Source organism: Lactuca serriola, chromosome 5 (genome assembly GCF_051521515.1).
Source record: "Lactuca serriola cultivar US96UC23 chromosome 5, Lser_US96UC23_V15, whole genome shotgun sequence".
Taxonomy (NCBI): Eukaryota; Viridiplantae; Streptophyta; class Magnoliopsida; order Asterales; family Asteraceae; genus Lactuca; species Lactuca serriola.
In genome coordinates, this window is record NC_136412.1 from 241,469,075 (window position 1) to 241,494,009 (window position 24,935).

The 24,935-nt window shown below is 35.8% G+C and overlaps 2 protein-coding genes and 1 long non-coding RNA gene across 3 annotated transcripts; 2 read left to right on the forward strand and 1 right to left on the reverse strand.

Moving 5' to 3' along the window:
- The first annotated feature begins 5,822 nt into the window (after positions 1 to 5,822).
- LOC145053839 (putative elongation factor 1-gamma 1) lies at positions 5,823 to 8,779 on the forward strand. Its single transcript, XM_079001948.1, has 8 exons — positions 5,823 to 5,934; positions 6,039 to 6,083; positions 6,830 to 6,979; positions 7,075 to 7,135; positions 7,218 to 7,270; positions 7,365 to 7,466; positions 7,576 to 8,074; positions 8,165 to 8,779. The coding sequence occupies exons 2-8, from the start codon at positions 6,075 to 6,077 to the stop codon at positions 8,542 to 8,544; spliced, it is 1,254 nt and encodes a 417-aa protein (XP_078858074.1). The 5' UTR covers positions 5,823 to 5,934; positions 6,039 to 6,074; the 3' UTR covers positions 8,545 to 8,779.
- Positions 8,780 to 10,421: 1,642 nt separating this feature from the next.
- On the forward strand, positions 10,422 to 11,558 carry LOC145053840 (uncharacterized). Its single transcript, XR_013684617.1, has 3 exons — positions 10,422 to 10,580; positions 10,996 to 11,249; positions 11,344 to 11,558. It is a non-coding gene; the product is annotated as an uncharacterized LOC145053840 (long non-coding RNA).
- Positions 11,559 to 13,010: 1,452 nt separating this feature from the next.
- On the reverse strand, positions 13,011 to 16,082 carry LOC145053841 (stromal 70 kDa heat shock-related protein, chloroplastic-like). The gene is made up of 8 exons (XM_079001949.1): positions 15,419 to 16,082; positions 15,076 to 15,328; positions 14,916 to 14,995; positions 14,684 to 14,826; positions 14,497 to 14,595; positions 14,219 to 14,408; positions 13,738 to 14,136; positions 13,011 to 13,648 (listed from the first exon to the last, which is right to left on the reverse strand). Exons 1-8 carry the CDS (start codon positions 15,956 to 15,958, stop codon positions 13,238 to 13,240), a joined length of 2,115 nt encoding a protein of 704 aa, XP_078858075.1. The 5' UTR covers positions 15,959 to 16,082; the 3' UTR covers positions 13,011 to 13,237.
- Positions 16,083 to 24,935: the final 8,853 nt, after the last annotated feature.

Genomic DNA, 24,935 nt, shown 5'->3' on the forward strand with positions numbered 1-24,935 from the left:
CACTATGTACGGACAGGAGCCAGACATAAAACACCGGAGGGCAGGACCACTTTGGCGTATAGCACTTCTGAAATCCAACAACCCTATGCGGCCCTTTAAACCAGATTCTCTGTAACGCGAGTAGTTAAAAAGATATTATAACGACACTTATATAAGTCATAATAATAGTTCAAATATTTATTATAAGTTCGTAATAACAATATTAATTTTAAATATAAGCTATATTAAAATAGGGTAAACATAACTTACTTATAAGGGGATTTTAGCTAGGAGTCGGGCTCTGCAGGGGCAGAACTTCGTCGCTGAATCTTTCTAAGAAAGATTCGTGCAGCGCTTCAGCGCTCACCTTGCTATACTAAAAACTACAGAAAGAGAAGTCGAATCACGAGGGACCGAAATGCTCGGGGGAATAAGAAGAGAAAGACTCTTGAACCAAGAGAATGGTGCAAGAAATATGAGATCCCAAGGCTCTTATTTATAGTAATTGAATTTACAAAAACTACCCTCCATAATTACTTAATGACATTATAGTTATATAAACGACTAAACACCCATTTATAATACTATTTTAAATAGATTTAACGATATTTGTACTAAACTAATGTCGAAAGAACTCAAAATTAGTCTTATAATGACCGCATCGTCGATACCTTTCTAATGATATATACATATGCATATATATATATATATATATATATATATATATATATATATGTACGTATATATGATTTATACTTTATTTTAATACGTAAATATGCTATTATTATTTTTAACTCGTTCATACGAACTCCGTTTTTTACGTTATTTATATCCACGTGTAGGTGGAGACGTACTCTACAACTTTTGTTTAGACTCTGTCGGCTAATTTTGACTTTATTTTTAAAGTTATATTTTTAATAGGCCGGGACATGATTGGTCCGTTAAAATCCCATAACTTCTTCATCAGATGTCTATTTTCGTCTGTCTTTTTATCGTTACGCTACTAATAACGAGATCTTCGGTTCTCGTTTAGGTTGTGTCAGCTAAAAACTGCTCGATCTAATACTCGAACTTCGGGCTGTACACCGCTAAGCCAAAACTTCAAAAAATCATAACTTCCTCATACGAAGTCAGATATGAGTGTTGTTTTTATGGACGCTCTTAGGTTAACATATTCTACGACTTTAATTTAGATTACTAAGGCTAAAAGTCGCTCTATCATAAATTCACTATTTACATCTTCGCGGTGCCGTGCCGGTTCCGTCGCTAAACTTCGACGGGTCATAACTTCTTCGTTATAACTCGGATTTCGGCGCTCTTTATATGTACGGAACCCTTGAGACATATTCTAAAACTTGGTTAGGATTATTTATTCTAAATAATCTTTTGTCAAAAAGTCGTTTTCGGCCCCTGTTATTTCTAAATTGACTAGCCCGGATCTACGGGCGTTACATGTATTGCCTACTCACGAAAAACTAAAGCCTCTATCCCGCTCTCTGCATTTTTTCCCGGTTTCTAAGTATTCGCTTTGTGTTTATCAAATTCCAGTGTTGTTGGAAGATCGATAGATCTGCATTAAATCATTGGGTTTTACTATGTTGCTTACGACCAGAAGAAGTGAAGTACAAACCTTTAAGGACAAGAGTTTGATTCGTGCAATTGTTTCAAGTTCAAGATCAGCCATTGACTGGTCGGTTTTATTTTTCTGTCTTGTGTTGCGAAATAAGGGTAAACCTAACCTTCTTAAATTATTTAGTCCTTGCAATATGTAACTTAACATATTCGTTTACTAGTTAGTAACATATAAATAGAACTCCTAAAAGCACAAAGCAAGCAACATTCGAGCATTGAGTACACATAATCAAGCATATACTTTTCAAGCTATCCTTGACTAATCTGTACTAGCATGCAGTTCTTATAAGCTGATACACATATAACTGGCACATAAGGCATCCTTCCTATATCGTTAGTCCTAATCTAGCATGCAGTTCTCATAAAGTTGATAATCATATCATAACATAAACTTGTATGGGTAATTTGGGAGTACTTACTTGATCTCGGCTAATTGCATGCACCACACCCTTTTTTCTTTTCAAAGTTCTTTTCCTTTCTTAAAATTATTTTCTCTTTTCTAAATTCTTTTCATAAAAATGATTTCATTTTGAAAATTTTCATACCAAGTCCTTAGTTTGAGTTCAGACACACCCGAGAGTGTGCCCGAATCCCTCAAACCAATGCTCTGATACCAACTTGAAACGTCCCAAAAATACGATCCAAAATTTTTGTTTTTAAATCATTATTAAAACCATAAATATCATCACCATAGTATAAAATCATAAACCATGTATCTCAAAATGTCATAATATTTGTCAACATATCAAAATCTCATATCAAATATCAGAGTAAATTTCCCAGGCTAGAAAACTGTGGTGTGTGTCATGCGATCATCCCGAGCCCTTCCCTTTTCTAGCTGAAGTACCTAAAATCAAAATGAAAACTGTAAGCACGAAGCTTAGCGAGCTCCCCCAAACTACCATATACCATACACACATATCATATTATAGATAACACAACTATGAGACATCGCCCAACTAAATCGGGACGAACCCGACATCGGACTCCTGTCCGACATCGGGCTCACCCCGGCATCAGACCACGTCTGCCATCGGGCTCACGCCGGCATCGGGCCTACCCCGACACATACACAACATATCATATATCATAAACACATAACATAAGCATATAACATACATCAGGCTTACCCCGACATCTGACCGAAGCCCGGAACGCATAACATATATCATATAAACTAACATGCATCGGGCTTGCCCCGGCATCGAGCTCACCCCGGAACACATAACACATAATAGATACACTAACATACATCTGGCTTGCCCCGAAACATATAACACATAACATGCATGAATCACAAAGACATCAAGCATACATATACTCTTCTCAGGACCACCCCGACATCAGACCATAGTCCGGAACTACTAACATCTAAACGGGTCGACATTGTGGCCTTAGACATGTTCCTACTGGAAGAGGACTCACCTCTCAAACTGGATGTTGAACTCGTGCGTGAGGAATCTCTGCTGGCTGCTCCCACGACTCCCCGACTAGCTCTATACAATATTACTTAGTCAAAAAACTAAAAATCCATCTAAGGGTAAAATGACCATTTTACCCCCGGTCAAAGTCCATACTCTAGTCAAAGTCAACATTTTGGGTTGACCAACTCGCCGAGTCAACCTTCCACTCGTCGAGTTCTATAACTCAAAAATCCTGGAATCGCGACTCAACTCGCCGAGTCGCTCCACTGACTCGTCGAGTCCTATCGAGCTGCTCAGTCGCGACTTGGCTAATCCACTCGTCGAGTCCCTCTACAGACTCATCGAGTTCTACTATAAACTGGATTAATCGGGACAACACGACGAGTCCTTCTGTCTGATTAGCCATCTTAACAGATTAAGCCCTGGTTCTCTAGATCTATAGTCCATACTTCACTTGTTCACCGGGAATGACCTTTCTAAGGGTAAAGTTTCCAACTTTACCCGTTGATAACTTAATTTGGAGGGTTTAGCTAAAACCCTAATTCCTTTAAGACATGGATCTTGTCCAAAAAGCCTTAGAATCTCAAATCCATGCATGCAAACCTATATCTAGGGCCTAGCTATCAGTTAACCACGAAAAGTCTCAAGCTTGCTTCCATGCATGGACTTTTTGAGCTCAAAAGGCCATAAATACGTCTTTAGCACTTGCATGGGGGCTCTAAGGACATAAAATTTGCACCTTTATGTCTTCACATCCCCTCTGGGCACTAGATCTGGAAGAGTAACTCTTGGGTCGATCCTTACCCACAAGCTAGGAAATCTTGGACCAAAACCCACATAAAGAGGTCATAAATAGATCTAAGAAGATAATGATCAAGTTTAAAGCTTTATTACCAGAAAATGAATCTAAAGGGATTAAACTTCTGGATCTACTGTTTCTCTCTTGAGTCTTCTAACTTTTTCTTCTTCCATAAGCTTCAAAAGGCACAAATAACACTCAAAATGGCAAGAAATAACTCAAGATCACTCTAGGTGAATTAGGGTTTTGAGATTAGGGTTTTGAGGTGATAGAGGCTGGGATGGAGGCCATATATGATGCTTAAATAGGGTGCAAACCCTAAAGATTAGGGTTTTATCCAACCTGTCCTACTCGTCGAGTCAGGGTTGTAACTCCCAGAGTAGCTCACTTAAAACCCATGCATATACTGCCTTATACTCGACGAGTTAAGGCCACCAACTTGTCAAGTGGCCCTTCCAAAATGAATAAATAAATGAATTAAGTGCATACCAGGAATCAAGTGTTACATTTACATAGATTCTTGAGTTTCTACACTCAATCGCCATAAAAAGGAAATAAAATTAGAGTTATCGATGCATTAAATTGAAAAGGGATTTGGAGAAATCAACAAAAGAAGTTACTAGAGATAGTGAAGAGGGGTTTCTTGCAAGAGTCTAGAATATCCCATAGACCTTTAACTTCAGTTTATTCTCTGGTACATGTGACGAAGATGAGGTTGCTCTTTAACAGAAGAATCTAGAATTTGGGCATGTACATGTGAAATACTGAATAAAATCATATCTGATGCCAGATAGAGGATTGAAGAAGAGAAAGGAGGGCTGATGCTAAGCATATCAATTCAAAAACTAGTGTTAAGAGCTATGAGATTACCTTTATCAAATAAACTAAGGTCCCGTTTGATAGTTGCTGAATGAGAAAATGCTGAATGGGAAATGTCTGTCTGAGTAATAAATTTTGACTGAGTAAGAAACCATTATGTTTGATTGTACATCTGACTGAATGTGCTGACTGATGCAAAATGACCATTTTACCCTGATGCTCTAGTGATGGATAATAATAATAATAATAATAATAATAATAATAATAATAATAATAATAATAATAATAATAATAATTGATTATAAAAGTTCAGGGACCAACTAGTAATTTCCAGAAATTAGTTATGCAAGACAATTTGAAGTTATGGTAGATTCGGCCAAGATAGATATCTTCAAGGACCAAAACTGCCTAATTCTAATTTTGAGTTGTGCGCGTGTGTTCTAGTTTCTTTTTCCCTTTTCAAAGATTAAATTTATGGTTGAGGAAGGAGGATGAGGGTGGTGCAGGGGCAATGGTGGAATGAATTTCAATCAGATTTAGTCAATAATTTTTTTGGGTACGAGCAAGTTAGACATTGTTAACCTGGTCAGATGCAAAACTAAGACATATCAAACACATGAAGTTGACCGAATCAGACATTTTTGTCTAACCTGACCCAGTCAGATCCAAATCAAACAAGGCCTAAATAGAGAAATTGACCACTAAATTTGGAATGGATTAACTGCAAATGCATGAGAAAATGACATGTTGTCAACTCTTAGTTTATAAATACGAAACTTGACATAAAAAGTAATCTATATTAGTATTTGATATTTTGTTGTTGTATTTATAATAAAATACTTTGCACATACATATTTAATTGGAGTTAAATAATTGTTGCAGTTCTTTTGTTGTATTTTATGAAATTAAAACTTAAAAAACAATTTTTTTTTTATCCAAACTGATTTGGCAAAAAACCGATTACAGACTGATTACAAACCTGCCAGATAAAAAACCCGGTTCTTAAAAACCTGTTTGCCTTCGTTGGAAACAGAGGACCGAATCGATGATTAAAAATCGAATATTCGAATGTGGGCATCAGCAATCAAATACGAATATACGATAACAAACAGACTGAAGTATTGAAGTGGTGATGTAATTGGGCTGGGCCTCGTAATATTTTGTAATGATCCGTTGTTAATAGTGGAAGGCTTACTCTGTCTTTTAATATGCTCGGCACCTCTATAACCAAAACCCTAGATTTGTATTTGTCACTGCTTTGGGAGTAAACGCTCGTACCAGGTATCCTTTTTTCTGCTCAATTGTGAACCATGTATACTTATGTCTCATTCGCCTTACTCTTCTTTACACCCTGATATACTGTTGAATTTTCGTTGTTACTGTAGATCGATATCAGAAGGCGATCGTTTGTTCCTCAAGCAATGGCGCTGGTGAGTTTTTTGTTCGTTTTTTGTGTTAATTTTGATTAGTTGACGCTTTTTTGTACGGAGTTCGTGACGGATCTCACTTGTTTTGTATATAATTTGTACGGATGAGGCTTATGATTGCATTTTTTCGTGGATCGCTTTGTTTCGTTTACTCATTTCGACTTTTATCGTTTTGTTTGTGAGGTGAAAAACTCACTGGAACTTTATTGTATTCTTCATCCACTTGAGTTTTCGATATTCATTTTGTTTTGTGTAATCAATCGATCATGCTTGGTCTGTGTACAAATTTTGCTAATCGATGTGGTTGATTTTGTATCATAATCATCTGGAAATGCTAGATATTAATCATGAGACCAAATTTAAAAGTCACTGACATCCAATTATCTGATAGGGGATAAGGATTCAGAGGCTAGATATTAATCATGTATTTGAGACCAAATTTATAAGGCATTGACATCCAATTAACCTGATAGTGGTATAAGGATCCAGCGGTTTAGTAGGCCTTGGAAATGTTATTCATGCTTTTTGCTCTATATGGAATATTATTCTTAATTTTATTTAGTTTTGAATATTATATTCTCTCATGTAACCTTTTCAACATCTTGAAGTTCATATGTATTTGATGCAACAATATCAACCGTTGGAACTTTATAAAAATTGACGTTTTAATGTCTGATTTGTGATTATTTGGTATTTACATTCTTGTGTCAGTTAATTGCTTTTCATATGATGTATTCTTCTTGTTGCAGATTATGCATGCGGGGGCAAACAACAAGAATGTTTACAAGTCATTAATTGCTGCAGAATATGTTGGTGTTGAGATCAAAATGGATGAAAACTTTCAGATGGGTGTGTCAAACAAGACTCCTGAATTTCTTAAAATGAACCCTATTGGAAAGGTATTGTTCTTTTAATTTATAATCCAATTAAATCTTTCTACAAAAAAGAAAATTTTATTTAATGTTTTATACTGTATTCTTCATCATTAATGCAGGTCCCTGTTCTTGAGACTCCTGAGGGCGGAATATTTGAGAGTAATGCTATTGCTCGCTATGGTGAGGCACCAAATAGCCATTGTTTCTAATTTTCTTTTGGTTTTAAAGTAATGAGCTTACTTTGTTATGTTTTATGCTGCAGTTGCTCATTTGAAACCTGGAAATTCTCTTTTTGGTTCTACACCGATAGAATATGTAACTTTTTTGTTATCTTTTATGATTATTAAAGAATAGTTATACTTATAACTTATATGAAAGCTTATCTATCTTAGGAAAATATTTTATACAGGGCCAAATTGAGCAGTGGATTGACTTTGCAACCTTGGAGCTTGATGCAAGTATGAGGGGTTGGGCGATACCAAGATTTGGATATGCCAATTACATTAAACCTGTTAGTCACTTTTGCTCTTTTCATAATTTTATTATGAATTTTTGATGTGTCTTTTCCATGGGATATTGTGAAATGCTCTAAATGACAATCTTGTGTGCATGTTTTGAAGGTTGAGGAGAGTTATATTGCTGCTACCAAGAGAGGTCTTGGTGCTCTAAACACATATCTTGCTTCACATACTTACTTGGTTGGTGATGGTGTTACTTTGGCTGACATCATCTTGACATGCAACCTTGTGATGGGTTTTAAATTTTTGTTGACAAAAAGTTTCACATCTGAGTTTCCTCATGTTGAGAGGTATTTCTGGACCCTGGTTAATCAACCAAAATTCAGTAAAATAATCGGAGAAGTTGTGCAAACCGAAGCTGTTATTCCTCTTCCTTCAGCCAAGAAACCAGAGGAAAAACCAAAACCCGAGCCTAAAAAGGAAGTCAAGAAAGAAGAAGCCCCTAAACCCAAGCCTGAAGCTGCCCCAGAGGAGGAAGAGGCACCCAAGCCTAAGGCAAAGAATCCTCTTGATTTATTGCCTCCAAGTCCAATGGTTTTGGATGACTGGAAAAGGCTTTACTCTAACACCAAAACTAACTTCCGTGAGGTTGCAATCAAAGGTATTTTCTTTTTTGACTTTTTTAAAAAAAAATATATATATCTTCTTCTCAGACAACAGTTGGCTGATATATTTGTTGATTTTGTTGCAGGTTTTTGGGACATGTATGATCCAGAGGGATACTCTCTTTGGTTTTGTAACTACAAGTACAATGATGAGAACACTGTCTCATTTGTGACAATGAACAAGGTTGGTGGATTCCTTCAGCGAATGGATCTTGCAAGGAAATATGCTTTTGGAAAGATGTTGATTATTGGAAACGAGCCTCCATTCAAGGTCAAGGGTTTGTGGCTTTTCCGGGGGACTGAAATCCCAAAATTTGTGATGGATGAGTGTTATGACATGGAGCTTTACGAGTGGACCAAGGTTGACCTTTCTGACGAGGCACAAAAGGAGCGTGTGAATCAGATGATTGAAGATTTTGAGCCTTTTGAAGGTGAAGCTCTTTTGGATGCCAAGTGCTTCAAGTGAGTGGAAATGCTGGGACCCTCGAACCATCAATTATTGTTGGTGATTGGGTAGATTTTTCTACAAAATGTGTTTTTAGATATATGTCAAACTTTGTTTTGTTTTGTGATGTTTACTAGCATATTATAAACTAAACCAGTTTTGTTTTTTGGGTCCAGACTCTAGATTATACATTTGCATCCCACAGTTGGTTATTGTTCTTTTTGCATTTGAAATGCATTGTTTACAGGTTGGAGAATGTTAGTTGTTCAAAACCTGAAAGAATGCATGATATTTGCTAGATGATTGAAAACGATAACTAGAGTTTCATCTATGTATGTCTATCGAGTAGGTTCTTTAGACCCTGCAAAAAATGAAACTGCTTCACGTATTGAAGTTTAAAACGTTTTTAGGTACTGTTTGGTTTTTTAAAGTAAAAATTTAGGAAGTCTGCGGACCACAACGGTTGTAGACTGTAATAAGAAGCGTATTTGTTTTTAAAGTGGCTGAAGCTAATAAGATAGCAATTACAATCTAAGAAGTAATGAGTATTTGGCTATGGACTTGGAAACCCCTGATTATCCAATAAAAATGTTGCTTGATTTTCCAATAAAAATGCTGGCTTGATTCATATTGCTCCGTGTCAAAAATTGAATTTTAAACAAAGTTATTTTGATTCAACCATCTCTTTCTCGACTTGACTATTTAGAATTATATATTTTGAATACCAACTAATCAAATTCTATTCTTTGTTATTTTTATCTCTATTTTTTAGATTTGGAAATAGTAACCGATTCGATAAATCTATGAAGGTTCCAAAATGAAATAAGTTATTTATCTTATTTGTTGTAAATATTAAAAATTTAAAATATACTAAATGGCTGCAGACTGTAATAAAAAACGTGTTTGTTTTTTACCATCTCAATGCGGTTGTACATATTAAAAAATTAAAATAAACTAATTTTATATGCCGAAATTAGTTTTTTAATATCGAAAATTTAATAATGTATGACATTTTAGGCAAAAAATAATGACATTTCAACAAAAAATTATCATTATTCAATATAAAAAAGCGAAAAAATAATTTAGCAAGAATAAACAAAAAAAATGAAAAAAAAAAGATATAACAATAATTCAGCAACATATAATCAAGATTTCAGGAAAAAAAAGGTTAAAAGAGACAATAAAAGGGCTGCCCCAAAACAGAACACGTGCATAAATTTTTTATTCCGAAGACTTCTAAAATACACACCGAAATGAAAAGTGTTACACGTGTGCTGCGACCCACAACAATAAAAAGGTCTGAAGATATTTTTTTTTATAAAAACAAACATCTTAGTATGTTATACAATAAGAGGTATGAAGATTTTTAAAAAAAAACATCTTAGTGTGCTATACATCTCTCACATTTTACTGGTTATGAGGATCGGTGCTACAAGTTGAACAATCATACTAATAATATGTTGATCGATTCAATATTTGGTCTGGATTTCAAAACATGCTTTTATCATTTCACATTTCGATTTAGGAAAAGATTCATTTGAGAATCACATGGATGTCAATTAGTTTTATAATAAAATAAATTTAACAAAATTATGTATATATTGAGTCTGATTAAAACTTGAAATGAAATGTCCAAGTTATAATTTTACTCAAAATTATCTGCTATACCATTTGTATGACCTGTACTTATGCTTTTAGTATAAATACTTATAAAATAAATCAAACATTTTAATAAAATAAAATCTAGACCAACCTCCATTTAAATTGCTTTTTTAACAATTGCAATAAAGAAATATACAATCTAATCTCAATATTATTTTGAAAACGATGATAAATTTAGAAATTAGTTTTTCTAACCCAAGTTTAGTAGTTTACTATGACTTGTAAATAACGCGGAGTGATGGCGCAACTTATTATATGAACACTTGTCTGCCATATCCGGAAAACCCTGGCAATTTTGCGTTGATATTATCAGAGAGAGATGACGGAGATCTCGCGTCGGAGTTCGCTCCGCTTCTTATTATTCTTTTCCTCAATTTCCCTGCAATTCTTCGCTGGTTCGTTCCTCAGATCTCTACACTACAACTATTTTATCTTTAATTTAATCTGTTTACTCAATTGCTTGTTTTCTCTAAAGATCTACGCCTGATTATGTCAATTTTAATAACAAAATCGCGAGTCAGTAGAAACTTTATGTTCATCTCGCTTTAACAGTAAATAGGGAGGTTTTGATATATGTGGTTTAATTATTCAATTGCGTTTATGCATATGTTTCTCTTCCTAGATTCTGACATAATATGTGTTCTAGGGTTTATTTCGATTGCGTTTATGCATATTTTAAGGAAATTTAACCTATTGCATATGATGAATATAAGTTACCAATTTAAATCGGCTCCTGTAGTGTTACACCATTGAGTTCTACAGTTCATCTATTGTCATAATTCATTTGTGTTGTATTATAAATCATTTCAGGGTTTTCAGAGGATTCAAATTCCAAAGATGTGACAAAAGTTGATGCTCATTCTTCTTCAAGTAGCAAAAAAGGATCTACAATTCTGATAACATGCATCACGATTGGGGCATTTGCTGGTTTGTCATTTTTCCTTTACAGGTTATGGCAAAAGAAGAAACGTGATGAACAATATGCTCGTCTACTAAAGCTGTTTGAACAAGATGATGAGCTTGAGCTTGAACTTGGTCTTCGTGATTAAGTTACTTTAATCAAAGTAAACTCCCATACCCTTTACTATTTTGATTCATATATATATGCAGGTTTTTGTAGCTTAATTCACCCAAAAACGACCTTTTTTTTTTTATCAGAACACAGGTGTAAATGGTAGTTGTGCATCAGGAAGGCGGCTCCCAGCATTTGTTTCTGGAATTAGCAATTGTATAAATTTTATAGCGTGTGATGACGAGGACTCAAACTTGTCATTGAAATTTGTATAATTTTTATTAACATGATGACAAAAGATGTACTCATCTTTCTTCATTGCTTTTTCTGGTTAATCGTATATTTGTTTTCTTCTTGAAAATGTATGTTTTATAGGAACCACCATACTTTTTATATGTTGCGGAAGTTGGTTTATTGATAACAGTTAAACTATTATTGTCATAATATCATTTTGTAGTCGTATTATTTATGGACTTTAAGAAAAAGAAGACCTTGCGAGGAAGGGACATGGTTTTGACATATACTAAAAGGTTATCCAATTGAACCCGTTACCTATTTTGTCTGGTCTGCCTACTTTGTCATCTATCCACAAAAATATAACCACTTTTGATTTACTGGGTTTGATTCAAACTATTTGATATTGTCAGATGTTTAAATATATCAAAACTTTTGTTTTCTAGCATAACAGTTAAAGGCATGTCACAAAGTTTCTTGAAAAGTTATTCTTTCAAAAAGCTCGTGTTATGTTAAAGGAGTGATAACATTTTTAACACCTTGCTAAGTCATATTTTTGAATGCCACCTCATTTTTTACAATTTAACATTTAATCTTAGCATTTGTTAGAGAGTGGTAAAACTCCAGCACTCCATTTTTTTTCTTTTAATTTTTTTTTCTAATTTTATTAAATTATTTTATTTTAATATACAAATATTAAACATATTTTATTCTTTTAACCAAAAACAATTAATATAAATATAAATTATATTTTTAAAAACAAAAAAAAACATGTTAATGCTAGACAAACACTTAATATTTAAATAAATGAAAAAGTTAAATTACGGTAAAAATCGGATTTATTTATAAAAAGGGAATGATAAAAAGTTGAATTTTTAATTAAAGCAAGGTAAAAATCGGATTTAATAAAAAGAAGGGGGATGGGGATTGAATTTTGTTTGAAGGGTAAATTCATTGAAATGAGTTTCCACCAATGGTAAAAAAGCACTCTCTCTCCTCTCTTACCACCAATCACAAACAAACAGTCTCTATCTCTCTCCTCTCGTTAAATGTTTGATGCACTCACCTTAACAACCCCTGGCGAGTGCTAGGGGGTGGTGTACATTTGGGCTTAACAAGTTTAAGGAAGGCTCTTCCCACTCCTCTTAGCCTTAAAATTATATACACAATGGTTGTTGAGACTCGAACACTTATCTTCGATCTACTGTTGTACATGTACATAAACCCATAAAGTGTGAGCAATTTTTAAATTTTACATATTAATTCTCAACGCATATGCGAATTCTAGAGGCAATAAAGCCAATAGTCCGTTTATTTATCAACGATAAAAAGAAACAAAATTTCTCCTAACGTATTAAATGTCACAGAAAAATAGTTACAAAAGACGAATCGAATGGGCCAGACAGGCACGTGGTACATGAAAGTTATCTAGCATATGCTATCTTCACAACGCAGATTACATTGTTCTGATCATTAATTACACATGTCATTTAACACAATGAATTCAATTCTTGTTGGACATTAAAAAATTTCATGAACTCGTGATAAAAAAATAATAATAAACATAGATATTTATGAGTTAACTGAAAAATATGAACCAGAACAAGGCTCCATTTTCAAAAATTCAATATGCCAAATGCCAAACACTTATTATACTTCCTTCTACCTATAGATATAGCAAGTAAAATTTCAATTCGTTTCTCTATCTCTTTTCAACTCTAAAACACCATAATCATCGTAGATCCAAAAATAGAAAATCCCTTATACACAACTTTTAACAATCAAAAATCAATCACATGACACACTTCACTTGCTGTCAGTGAAATCTGCATCAATAACATCTCCCTCAGCAGCAGCAGAAGTAGGGCCCTTGCCAGATGCTTCTGAACCCTCAGCACCTGGGGCGTCACCAGGACCTGGTGCACCTGCACCAGGCTGGTTGTAAAGTGACTGCCCGAGCTGCATAACTTCTTGATTTAGGGCAGCCATGGCATCTTTTATGGTCTGTGTTGACCCGCCCGAAATGGCCTCCTTCAGCAACCCAAGCTTCTCCTCCACCTTCTCTTTCACTGGAGCAGGAACCTTCTCTCCCAATTCTTTCAGCTGTTTCTCTGTCTGGTAAACCACTGAATCAGCTTGGTTCTTTGTGTCTATGGCTTCTCTTTTTTCCTTATCTTCTTTCGCAAACTTTTCAGCTTCATTCACCATTCTTTTTACCTGTTTCATCATATATTATTAGCCAAAAAAACCAACACAAGTGAAAAAGAAACAGAGCCTACATTACAATTTACAATAATATTACATACCTCATCATCAGGGAGTGTGCTAGCACCAGTAATGGTGATATCTTGCTTCTTTCCTGTGCCTTTTTCGATTGCAGTCACAGACAAAATACCATTTGCATCAATGTCAAACTTGACTTCAATTTGTGGGACCCCACGTGGAGCAGGAGGAATTCCATCCAACCGGAAGCTTCCAAGAGACTTGTTGTCTCTAACGAATTCTCTCTCGCCTTGAAGAACATTGATTTCAACACTTGTTTGGCCATCAGCAGCTGTTGAGAACACCTCTGATTTTGAACTCGGGAGAGTTGTGTTTCTTGGTATGATCTTTGTCATCACACCACCAAGGGTCTCTAGTCCAATCGATAGTGGTGTCACATCAAGTAGCACAATATCACTCACATCTCCCGCCAAAACACCAGCCTTAAAAGAAAAGAATTGGTTGGATGGAATGGAATGGAATGATTCTAAGGAATGGAATGGAATGGAATAAAGATTTTTATACCTGAACTGCAGCTCCCAAGGCAACAACTTCATCAGGATTGACAGTAACATTTGGTTCTTTTCCAGTTAAGCTCTTAACGACTTCTTGGACAGATGGAATTCGTGTTGAGCCACCAACAAGTATCACTTCATCAAGATCCTTGAATGATAGCTTTGCATCTCTCAATGAATTTTCAACTGGAGTTTTAAGCCTGAAAGAAAGATCCATACTTTATCAGTTTTAAGTTTTAACAACAGTTGAAAAATAAAAAAGAGGGCATATAAAACTAGTTCACTAACCTATCCAGTAGATCTGAGCATAGTTCTTCAAACTTTGCTCTTGTAAGAGTGGTATCAATGTGTTTAGGGCCATCAGCTGTGGCTGTAATGAAAGGCAAGCTAGGAAGAAAATAACCCACAAATCAGTAAAACTCATTTGCTAGAAAGTAAGAAAAGCAATAAATACTTTTTTATATGATTCATGTACCTGATATTTGCCTGTGTCAAAGTTGAAAGTTCCATCTTAGCCTTTTCAGCTGTCTCGGTCAAACGTTGGAGGGCTTGCTTGTCCTTTAGTAGATCTATGCCTTCGTCTTTCTTGAAGCTTGCAGCAAGCCAATCAACTATTCTCTACACGAAAGAGTAAAAAGAAATCTATAATAATGAAATTATAAAAGGTAGTAAATGGACAATGGTATTGGTTCTAGAACAATACTAACCTTATCAAAATCATCACCACCAAGATGTGTGTCTCCAGAAGTAGAAAGCACCTCAAAAACTCCATCACCAACCTCAAGAACTACAATCCACAAAATGGGAAACAAACATCAGAAAACATATTTAGAATAAAACATCATATTGGATATCGTGTCCCCTCACCTGAAACATCGAAAGTACCACCTCCAAGGTCAAACACTAATATGGTTTCATTGTTTTTCCTTTCAAAACCATAAGCTAGTGATGCAGCTGTAGGCTCATTGATAATACGAAGAACTTCAAGGCCAGCAATGCGACCTGCATCTTTTGTTGCTGTTCTTTGGGAATCATTGAAATAAGCAGGAACTGTTACAACAGCTTTTGTGACCTTATCATTCAGAAACTTTGAAGCATCGTCCACAAGCTTTCTCAAAACCTGATAAAAGAGAAGCAACAAGAGAAGCCAAATTAGGGCAAAAACATCTTACTGTTACAAATTAAAGAGGTATAGGGAGCACTGGTGTACCTGTGCTGAAATTTCTTCAGCAGCAAACTGTTTTCCAATAGCAGGACAATCAAGCTTAACGTTTCCGTTCTCGTCACGCACCACCGTATACGAAATCTGCTTAGACTCCTCGTCCACCTCCGACATCTTCCTCCCGATAAATCTCTTCACTGAGAAGAAGGTGTTTTCAGGATTCACAACGGCCTGCCTCTTAGCAATCTGTCCAACCAACCTATCTCCGTTCTTCGTGTACGCCACAACCGATGGCGTCGTCCTCTGCCCCTCGGCGTTGGTAACGATGACAGGCTTCCCACCTTCCATCGCACCAACAGCAGAGTTGGTAGTTCCAAGATCGATTCCCACAACTTTCTCAGCGACGACTCTAAGAGGACCATTGCTACGATTTCTTCTACTCCTGTTAAGTTTTGCAAATGATATTTGTTGTGAAAAGGAAACAGAATTCCTTAAACCTTGGCCGAATAAGACTGTTTTGGGGAACTTGATAGTTGAAGCAAAAGGATTGCCTCCAAGAGGGTGAATCTGAGCTGTTGTTGATGCCATCTGTTCCTGCTCAGGTTGAGAAGTGAAATCCTGAGCCGCTTAAACCCTAGAAAATTTGGGCACGACGGAGTAAATGGCAAATGAAATTGAGAAGAAGATAAAGTAGGGAGAGAAGGTTGGGTCTTGGGTGGGTCGGGGGTCCGTTAACAAAGCTTAAACCAAGACGATAAGAAATGTAAAGCATAGGGTAGATATTAAAAGTTTTGGTTTAATTTAAGACAAAATTGCAAAAATGGTTATGTATGTATTTTTTTTTGGGGATTTAGTTAAAACCATAATTTTTTTGGATTTGGTAGTCATTTTGGCCTAGTTTGACTGTGGTTTTGGTTCCTCGACAAACTGAAAAGACTAAAATGCCCTTCTTGTATATATTTTTATATTTTTTCTATTTAATTTAATGTTTTATTATTAATAAACATTGGGCCCACCCCTTCTCTCTCTGTCTAGGTTTGTGCTTGATAAACACCCAAGAATATGTTCATAGATTCAAGAACACTCAAGAACATCTTCCACCACCACCACCTTTTGACCACAGTCCTCCACCACCACACTCCGCCGCCACTACCGTATGCCACCTCCATCTCCACCTAAACACTTTTTATGCCACTTCAACTCAACCAAAAATCATCTCATAAACAAAAAGGCATACACAAAATCTGGTTTTGTTCTTGAGTTCACCCCTATTTGATGAACAAACACACACATGAAATCATATATGATGAACATACATACACAAAAAATCATATCAGATGAATACCTGATGAACACATACACACAATCATTAACACACACATAAGAAATCAAATAAACACACACACACACACAATCTGATGAACACGCACACGAAATCAGATTTGATGAACACATGTGTTTGTTAGTCATCAATCTACCATTTAACCCAGAAATCAGAACATGACTTGAACACTTAAAGAACATAAGAAAAACTCATGAAAGTAACTGAACTTCAAATTTATGGCAAGAAGCCAAGAAACAACCAGATAAAGTAAAACAAAGGTGAGAAGTGATGAACTCGTCAGATCAAATGCGATGGTGTTTTTGTTTTTAGATCCATCGGAAACAACAACCGGCGCCACCCTTTTCTTGCCCACATTCTCCATCTCCTTCGTTATCAGAAACCCTTCCCTTTCCGTCATCGAATCTGAAAACCATCATAAGCTTTTCCATTTCCGTCTCCAGATCTGAAGCCACGTCCGTTTATGGATCTAAAAACCATCTCGGATATGTTCATCTCAAGCCCTCCACACTTTCAGTTTTTGTTCCTCCTTATTTTCTTGGTTTTTCTTAAACAACACATACTCCAGATTTTTAGATTTGTTCTTGAGGAAGAAGACTATCAAAAAAAGAGAGAGAGAGAGAGAGAGAGAGAGAGAGAGAGAGAGAGATACGTAGGCACATCTCTTTATTCCACTCAACATCCTAAATAGACTACAACAACCTTGATTCCACTACCTGTGATGTATAAAAAAATGAGTGGGTCGGGTTTGGGAAAACCTGGTGAGATAGGTAGGGTTTTCAAGCCCACAATAAATTAGTGATATTAAATAATATCATTTCTGCAAAACAACGTTATCAGATAATATATATAAAATCTGACCTAAGACCAACTACCCAACCTAACCGATCCTCATAGATCCTAAAACAACGATTATCTGGAGGAATCACCCAACCTGATGAATCGTCTGAATATCTGATTAACTACACAGTTAGGGGTGTCCTTGGCCAGTGTAAGTGATATAAGGCAACAAATGTTCAGAGATTTGATAAATATGATATCCCATTTTATCTACGTCCATGGTTTAAAGTCCATGCTAACAACGTAATTCACTGGACTGTCTAGAATAGTTAATTGTTGTCATCTACTTCGGTCGATGACCCATACATATTTGCCAGTTGTCTAATTTGGACCCACCATTTCTGGTCATCGAAGAAAGAGGAGAAACACTCCGTTCTGATCTCACACACCCTACCCTAGTCATGAGGCCAAATCGATACCTAACTTAATCTCAGTTAAGTATCCTTTAAAAGTCTTATTCTTAAACTTGAGGCAAAACTTATAACTAAAGGCAATCGATTCCCAAAACAATTTCTAATTCAATAGTATTTATAAAAATAGCATGTAGCACTGATAATACAAGCAATCATTTAATGTCTCATATAAATAATACTTATATTTTAGATTATCATCTTGATAGAAACTATGTAACGCCCGTAGATCCGGACTAGTCAATTTAGATATAATATGGGTCGAAAACGACTTTTCGACAAAAGATTATTTAGAATAAATAATCTTAACCAAGTTGTAGAATATGTCTCAAGGGTTCCGTACATATAAAGAACGCCGAAATCCGAGTTATAACGAAGAAGTTATAGCCCGTCAAAGTTTTTCGGCAAAACCGACACGGCACCGGGAGACGTAAATAGTGAATTTAAGATAGAGGAATTTTTAGCCTTAATGATCTAAACAAAAGTTGTAGTATACGTTAAACCAAGAAGATCCATAAAAAGAACCCCCAAAGCTGACTTCGTATGCGGAAGTTATGATTTTTCAAAGTTTTAGCTTAGAAGTGTACAGCCCGAAACTCGAATTTTAGTTCGAGCGGTTTTTGGCTTACGCAACCTTAATGAGAGTTGAATATCTCATTAATAGGAACTCAACGGTAAAAAGACAGACGAAAACGGAGTCCGTATGAAGGAGTTACGAAATCTTCACAGTCATTTAACAGTCTAATCTCCTCCTACTGTTAAATTTAAGATCGGTCGAGATTTAGTCTATGGAGTCTAAATGAAAGTTGTAGATATTATTTTTAACTACGCGTGGATATAAAGAACGTCGAAAATGGAGCTCGTATGCGAAAGTTACGGGGTTTAGAAGTCGGCAGGGTGCTGTGTGAAATCGGGTGACGTGTCTGAATAAGGGCCAAGGCTTTCTCCCCAAGGCAAGCCACCAGAGGGTGACCCTTGGCATGGAATCGACGAGTAGGAGGACCTACTCGACGAGTAGATCTATTTTCCAGCCTATAAATAGATGTGTCGGGGTCCCTCATTCTTCACACCTTCCCAACTTCACTTTCTTTATCTAAACTCTCTCTCTAACCCCCCAAACCCCCCCCCAAAAAACCTAGGGAACCTCCCTAGCACCCGAAGAAATCCCAGAGGCTCCCGGAGTCCCGAGAAAAGATCCTTTCATCTCGGGAATGTTGCTCCAGCGAAGCCCGATTTTCGAGAAAAACCCGCTGTAAGTGAGTTATGCCTACCCTATCTTTAGTATTGCTTATGTTTTAATATAGTAACGTTATTAGGAACTTATAATGAGTATTTGGGTTATTATTATGAGTTATACAAGAGTGTTTCTTAACGCTTATATAATAGTAATAATAGCTAGACTATTAATTAGTCTCGGTGAATATTAAACTAAACTCTAGTGGTAATGATACTAGGTTTTATCCGAGGAAAATTGTGTTGAGAGTAACGAAGTGTTGTTCAAGTTTCGAGTCACCACCTTCCCAAGTGAGTGCATAGTCCCTTTCATCTTACACATAAATATGAAGTATTTTAATATAAATTACGTGCTATGTGTGGATATTGTCTGAATACTTGTTGTCTATACTGGTGAAAGATTTTTATACATGTTTTAAATGATGTAAACTGTATAAAGTATTTTATATCTACAAAGTATGTTGGGTAAAACATGGGTAGATGAATGATGAGGGATAAAAGCTGAAATAGAGGAACATTAGTAGTATGGACCTAGTGCCCTATAGGTAAACATTGGCAGCAATGGACCTAGTACCCTATAGATGAACACTGGCAGCTGCGCCACACCCTGTAGATGTTTTAGGTCTACGGTAAACGTCCTAGCAGTTGCGCTCTAAGGATAGTATCGGTAGTTGCGCCTAATAGGGAGCCTGACGACCATGACAGTAGCGTTTAAAGGTCAATACCGGCAGAAGTGCCTCATAGAAAATGTCCCAACTCTGGCAGATGCGCCTAAGTGATAATATTAGCAGCCGCGCTTGACCACTGTGTCATTGGCAACAATGGACTTCATGTTGTTCCTTAGGATGATCCTTAGGAATGAATGAACAAGGATTAACTGATCCTTAGGGTAAATCCTTAAGAAGATAATGGGAATGGGTAATTGGGTTGATTGTTTGATGTTTAAATATAATAATTATATTATTGTGGGTTGAAAACCTTATGTACTCACCAGGTTTCCCAACCTGACCCACCCCAACTTATTTGTATCACAGGTGTCGATACGAAGCTACTTTACACTGAGAGATTTAAAAGAGATGTAGATCACTAGTGTGAATAAATGTAAGTTCTGTTTATGCTTATGTTCATGTATTGACGATGACATCCCAACGTTTTAAAATGAATAAAAAATACATTTCTTCGGGAATGCTTTGATAACGTAATTATCATGTTTTTCTGGGGACAAATTCCGCAACACTTTTATTAAAAGAGGTACTCTGATTTTTATAAAGCATAAACAAAATCGGTCTTTTTCTGGCCGTGAAAATGGGGATGTCACAAACTACGCACTCGCCTCACAAAAGTGTTTGGTGAATCGGGCAGAGCTTCGCCTTACACCTTTCCAAAAGACTTAGATGTACATAACGCTAAGTCTTAGTCAATTATCCTACAAGTTTATATTCTTAAATAATCCCAAAGTCTACTTCAAAATCTAAACAAGGAATAATTAGGTAAGATCATATCGGAGGTAGGGTCCGTTTGGTATACAAAGTATACTGTTTGGAAATCCCACTTTAAACACCTCACTAAATCCAACCTAGGTATTACTCCCGTAAATAGATCAAGCAGTATAACGACTAGGAATCATTGATAAATCTTACTTATAATTTCCTAGTAACTACTTATAACTATGATTATAAATTACACAGAAGAAGAGTAAGCGTAGCTCACTTACAAAGTACTATAAATGAGAACCGAGATCTATATGGGCTGAATACTGACTCGGGATCTCCTACTCGAAGGCTACTACTCATATGAGTACTCAGGGGCGTCGCAGGGCTTCGTTGTAGGTTAGAATGAAGGAAAAAGGTGTTAAGTATCGAAAATTTCAGAGCAAAATCAACTGAAAGGTGTGAGGATTGAGGAAGGAATGAGCTGATATTTATAGTTGGGTTCCTTGGGACGCATGTCATACAACATGGTGGCATGCCGCATACAAGGTGGAGTGACTCATCAGTTCTGCTGACATGTGACACGAATTAGGTGGGGGGCGTAGCAGCTTCTAGAACCTTCTACGCATCGCACATACGCGTGTCGAATTTCATATTTTCAAAATTGTGTATCTTCTTCATACGAACTCCATTTTTGATGTTGTTTATATCCCCAAAAAGCTCGACGAGATTTACAACTTTCGTTTAGAATTCTTCGGCTAATTTTGACTTTATCTTTTTTCACACATGCTTAAACTGTTAAAACTTGTATAAAAAGTCGACCGATCTAAAATACGATTTTTGAGTAGAATACTGTTATGCCGAATCTTAGAAAACTCATAAATTCCTCTCACGAAGTCAGATTTGGATGTTCTCTATATGCACGCTCTTGTCTTAACGATTACTACGAGTTTTGTTTAGATCTATTATGCTAAAAAGTAATTTATCAAAAATCTATTTTTTACGTAGAGTCATGCTGGTTTAATCGCGAAACTTCGAAGAAGCATAACTTCTTCATATGAATTCAGATTTGAACGCTCCTTATATCTCCGAAATCTTTATGAAGTATAATATAACTAGGTTAAGATTATTTTTCCTAAGTAATCTTTTCTCTTTGATGCATAATTTAATTTAATTTAATTTATTATTAAATACACTCAATATCCTATAGAACATATAAGCACGTAAATATATGAATAATCATTTCTTATTCATTCATATAAAGATTACAATGGTTGACTAAAGCGATACAGAATATGACTTAATCTAGTAGGAAACATGGGCGATACACGACTGGTGTGACAGTGGAGGTCGTAAGGATGGATTTCAAGGATGAAATCTAATTTAAGTGAGGGAGAGTTGTAAGTTGTAACACTTGTTTTAGGTATGAGATAAATTTTAATTATAAATCTTCACTTTGGGTAGCCACAACGTGGTGGAGCTTCACCATGGCGTGGGAATACCTCTTTGATCGCGAGATTTTTAATGATCACCACATCGTGCCCATGGGTTGTCATGGTATGGCAACTGCTTTCGGAGAAAACCCTAATTCTTGGGCCCTATTTAAAGGATATTGTGGCCAGGGTTTTGTGATCATTCAGCCTCCACCACCTTCCCAAGCTCAGAAACCCTAACCCTAGCCTCCCTTGTTGAGTGTTTAGCTCTTTATGGTGTTTTGTTGCATTTTGAAGGAAAAAGAAGAAGGTGTTAGCCGAAGGATCAAGCAACAACTCTTCTCTTTCTTTGGAATCACCTTTTTGAAAATTTATAAGTCCTCAATTTTCCATATTGATGATTCTTTAGTTGTAAATCTAGTTTCGTAGCATATTTTGGTCCATAAGAGATGGTTGGTAGGTTTGAAATGATAAAAGTTGCAACTTTATGACTCTCCTAAGTCCCATGAGCAATATATTTTGTAGATCTAGACGTTAGTTGGGGTTCTTAACCTTGCATTAGTTTTTGGTCACTTTTAGCTCATTTCACCATAAAATGGATTCTAGACATGCATTGGACATGCTTGTCTATAAAGCACCCACCTTTATGCTAGATCCAGTACTAGAAACTCTTATGGAGTGGTTCACTTAAGGGCTTTACGAATTAAAGGATTAATGGTTAAGTCCTTGTTGTATTTTTCTTTACTTGGAACTAAGGTTTGAGATCTTGATCTCTTTGGGTGTCCTAATGGATAAAGTTGGAAACTTTATCCATCTAGACCATGGGAAGGACCAGATATGAGATTTGGAGCTATTGGGATCGAAGGAAAGAACTTAATCCATTAAACTGTTAGAAACCTAGTGCCCACAACGTGGCCTTAGGTCATCATGGATTGGTGACTAGGGGATGGGCGACTCTTTTGTTGAACGAGGGCCACGTCGTGGTCATAGATGGCCATGACGTGGCGGTTGACTAAGGTCAACGTTGACCGTTGAATTTTGACTTGAGTTGACTTTTGGTTAAACTCCTAGTTTTGGAAAAAGAGCTAAGGGCTTACTTGGGATAACTGTATAGGTGGTGCGTAGCATTGGTGTTTCTGGCAGTAAGAGCAGATTATCGACTGAGAGGTGGGTTTTCTCACTATATTGTAGGATACTAGGTGTTATTGGATTGCTATTGTCTTTGTGACTCTTGCATGTTATGTATGTTGGACAAGGCCCATTATGTATTATAGGTAGGGCCTGTTAGCCGGGCGGGGCCCGATGTATGTATGGTATGCGGTATTTTGAGGAACTCACTAAGCTTTGTGCTTACGGTTTATGTTTATGTTTCAGGTACTTCCGTATCCTAAGGGAACTCACTAAGCTTTAATACCTTTCTATACTTTGATGGGATTTTGGAATGAATGAATGGTTGTTTTGGTTAATCTAAAACAAAATTTTTTACTTAGTAATTTTGGGGCGTTACGACATCCCAAATATCTAAGTGTAATCGCACATTTTTGTATACTACTAAAACTCATTCTTTATCTAGCATCAGGTTTTTGTTTAAAATAATCATAACGAAGCTCTAAAACATTACTAATACGTAAAAATATAGTCTTATTTAGATGGAAACAACGTTCGAATGACTCATCATTATAAAGACAATTATCGACAAAGTAATCGTGTACTAATAAGTCATGTGCGACTTCATGATCTCGAATGACAACCATTCTTGTATGTGTAACATCCGTACGTTCTTCATCGTGTATATGTTGCACAACATTGAAAATGTCGAGATAAATTCCATGTCGTCATCCGAATCGAAATGGTTAAAGAAATACATAAATATGATTTTTAGAGAGTATAAAAGAAATGAAAGGTTTGGATGTAAAGGTTTATGTAAATGTTGTGTTTATATAGGTAATGTTTACATATTAATTTTTTTTTGCACCATTCAACGGCTAGTCAATGGGTCAAAGAGAGGAATTGTCCTGATTGATCGTTCTCACCCGTCGAATGCATCATGAAGAAAAACGACCACGCCCAACTACGAAGGTTCGGGGGTGGTGTTCATGAATATAGATCATGGCCACATGGACCACGACCCCTCTCGTTGCATGTATTACGGATGACCTTATAGAAATGACAATGTTGACCAAAACTTTGACTAGGATTTGAAAGTACAACTGTAACATATTTTAATAATTTGTGGGAAATTTCCGATAAAGTCTCAATATTATGGGTCAGATTACGGTTTAATCCAAACTTTTATTTTATTTTTGAACAAAAAGTTTTGATTATTTTAAATTTTGCCAATATTAACGAAACAAACATTATTTTTTTTTAATAGAAAATAACAGATTGTCGTATAAAATTAGATAATTGGGACTTTTATGTTCAAAAAATAAATGTTAAGATTAAACCGTAAACTAATATAAAATATTAAAATTTTATGGAAGATTTCTCAATATTTTGTATGTCAACAAGATCGAATTATTTTGGTCATAGGCTTTGCTAAAAGTGGTTTTTTATGCACGGACCACGGTTTAACAAAACACAAAAACTAAACTTATGGTGATTTGGATTGAGTTATAAGACTCAAAACTGTAATATATTTTGTATGTCAAAACTCAAAATTAAATTCAAAATTAGAACAAAGATTAAAGTGAATGACATTGGAATATAAAAGTGAGAAAATGACAAACAACCTAGGGTTGCCATATAGATAGAAATGGATTCTAAAAATAGGTGTGCATAAGAGACCCTGACAAAAAAAATTCTTTTTTAAATATATGTAGACTAAAAAAATTGATTCATACACACATTAATTTTTTATTATACACAATAATTTAT

What these genes read in the sequence shown, in the direction of transcription:
- LOC145053839 (XM_079001948.1), top strand. An exon ending in AAATGAACCCTATTGGAAAG is followed by an intron (nt 6,980 to 7,074) that starts GTATTGTTCTTT and finishes TCATTAATGCAG; the next exon opens with GTCCCTGTTCTTGAGACTCC. An exon ending in ATGCCAATTACATTAAACCT is followed by an intron (nt 7,467 to 7,575) that starts GTTAGTCACTTT and finishes CATGTTTTGAAG; the next exon opens with GTTGAGGAGAGTTATATTGC.
- LOC145053841 (XM_079001949.1), bottom strand. Translation starts at nt 15,958, where the DNA reads ATGGCATCAACAACAGCTCAGATTCACCCTCTTGGAGGCAATCCTTTT. An exon ending in TGCTCAGATCTACTGGATAG is followed by an intron (nt 14,409 to 14,496) that starts GTTAGTGAACTA and finishes TCTTTCTTTCAG; the next exon opens with GCTTAAAACTCCAGTTGAAA. An exon ending in CCTTGGGAGCTGCAGTTCAG is followed by an intron (nt 14,137 to 14,218) that starts GTATAAAAATCT and finishes TTTTCTTTTAAG; the next exon opens with GCTGGTGTTTTGGCGGGAGA.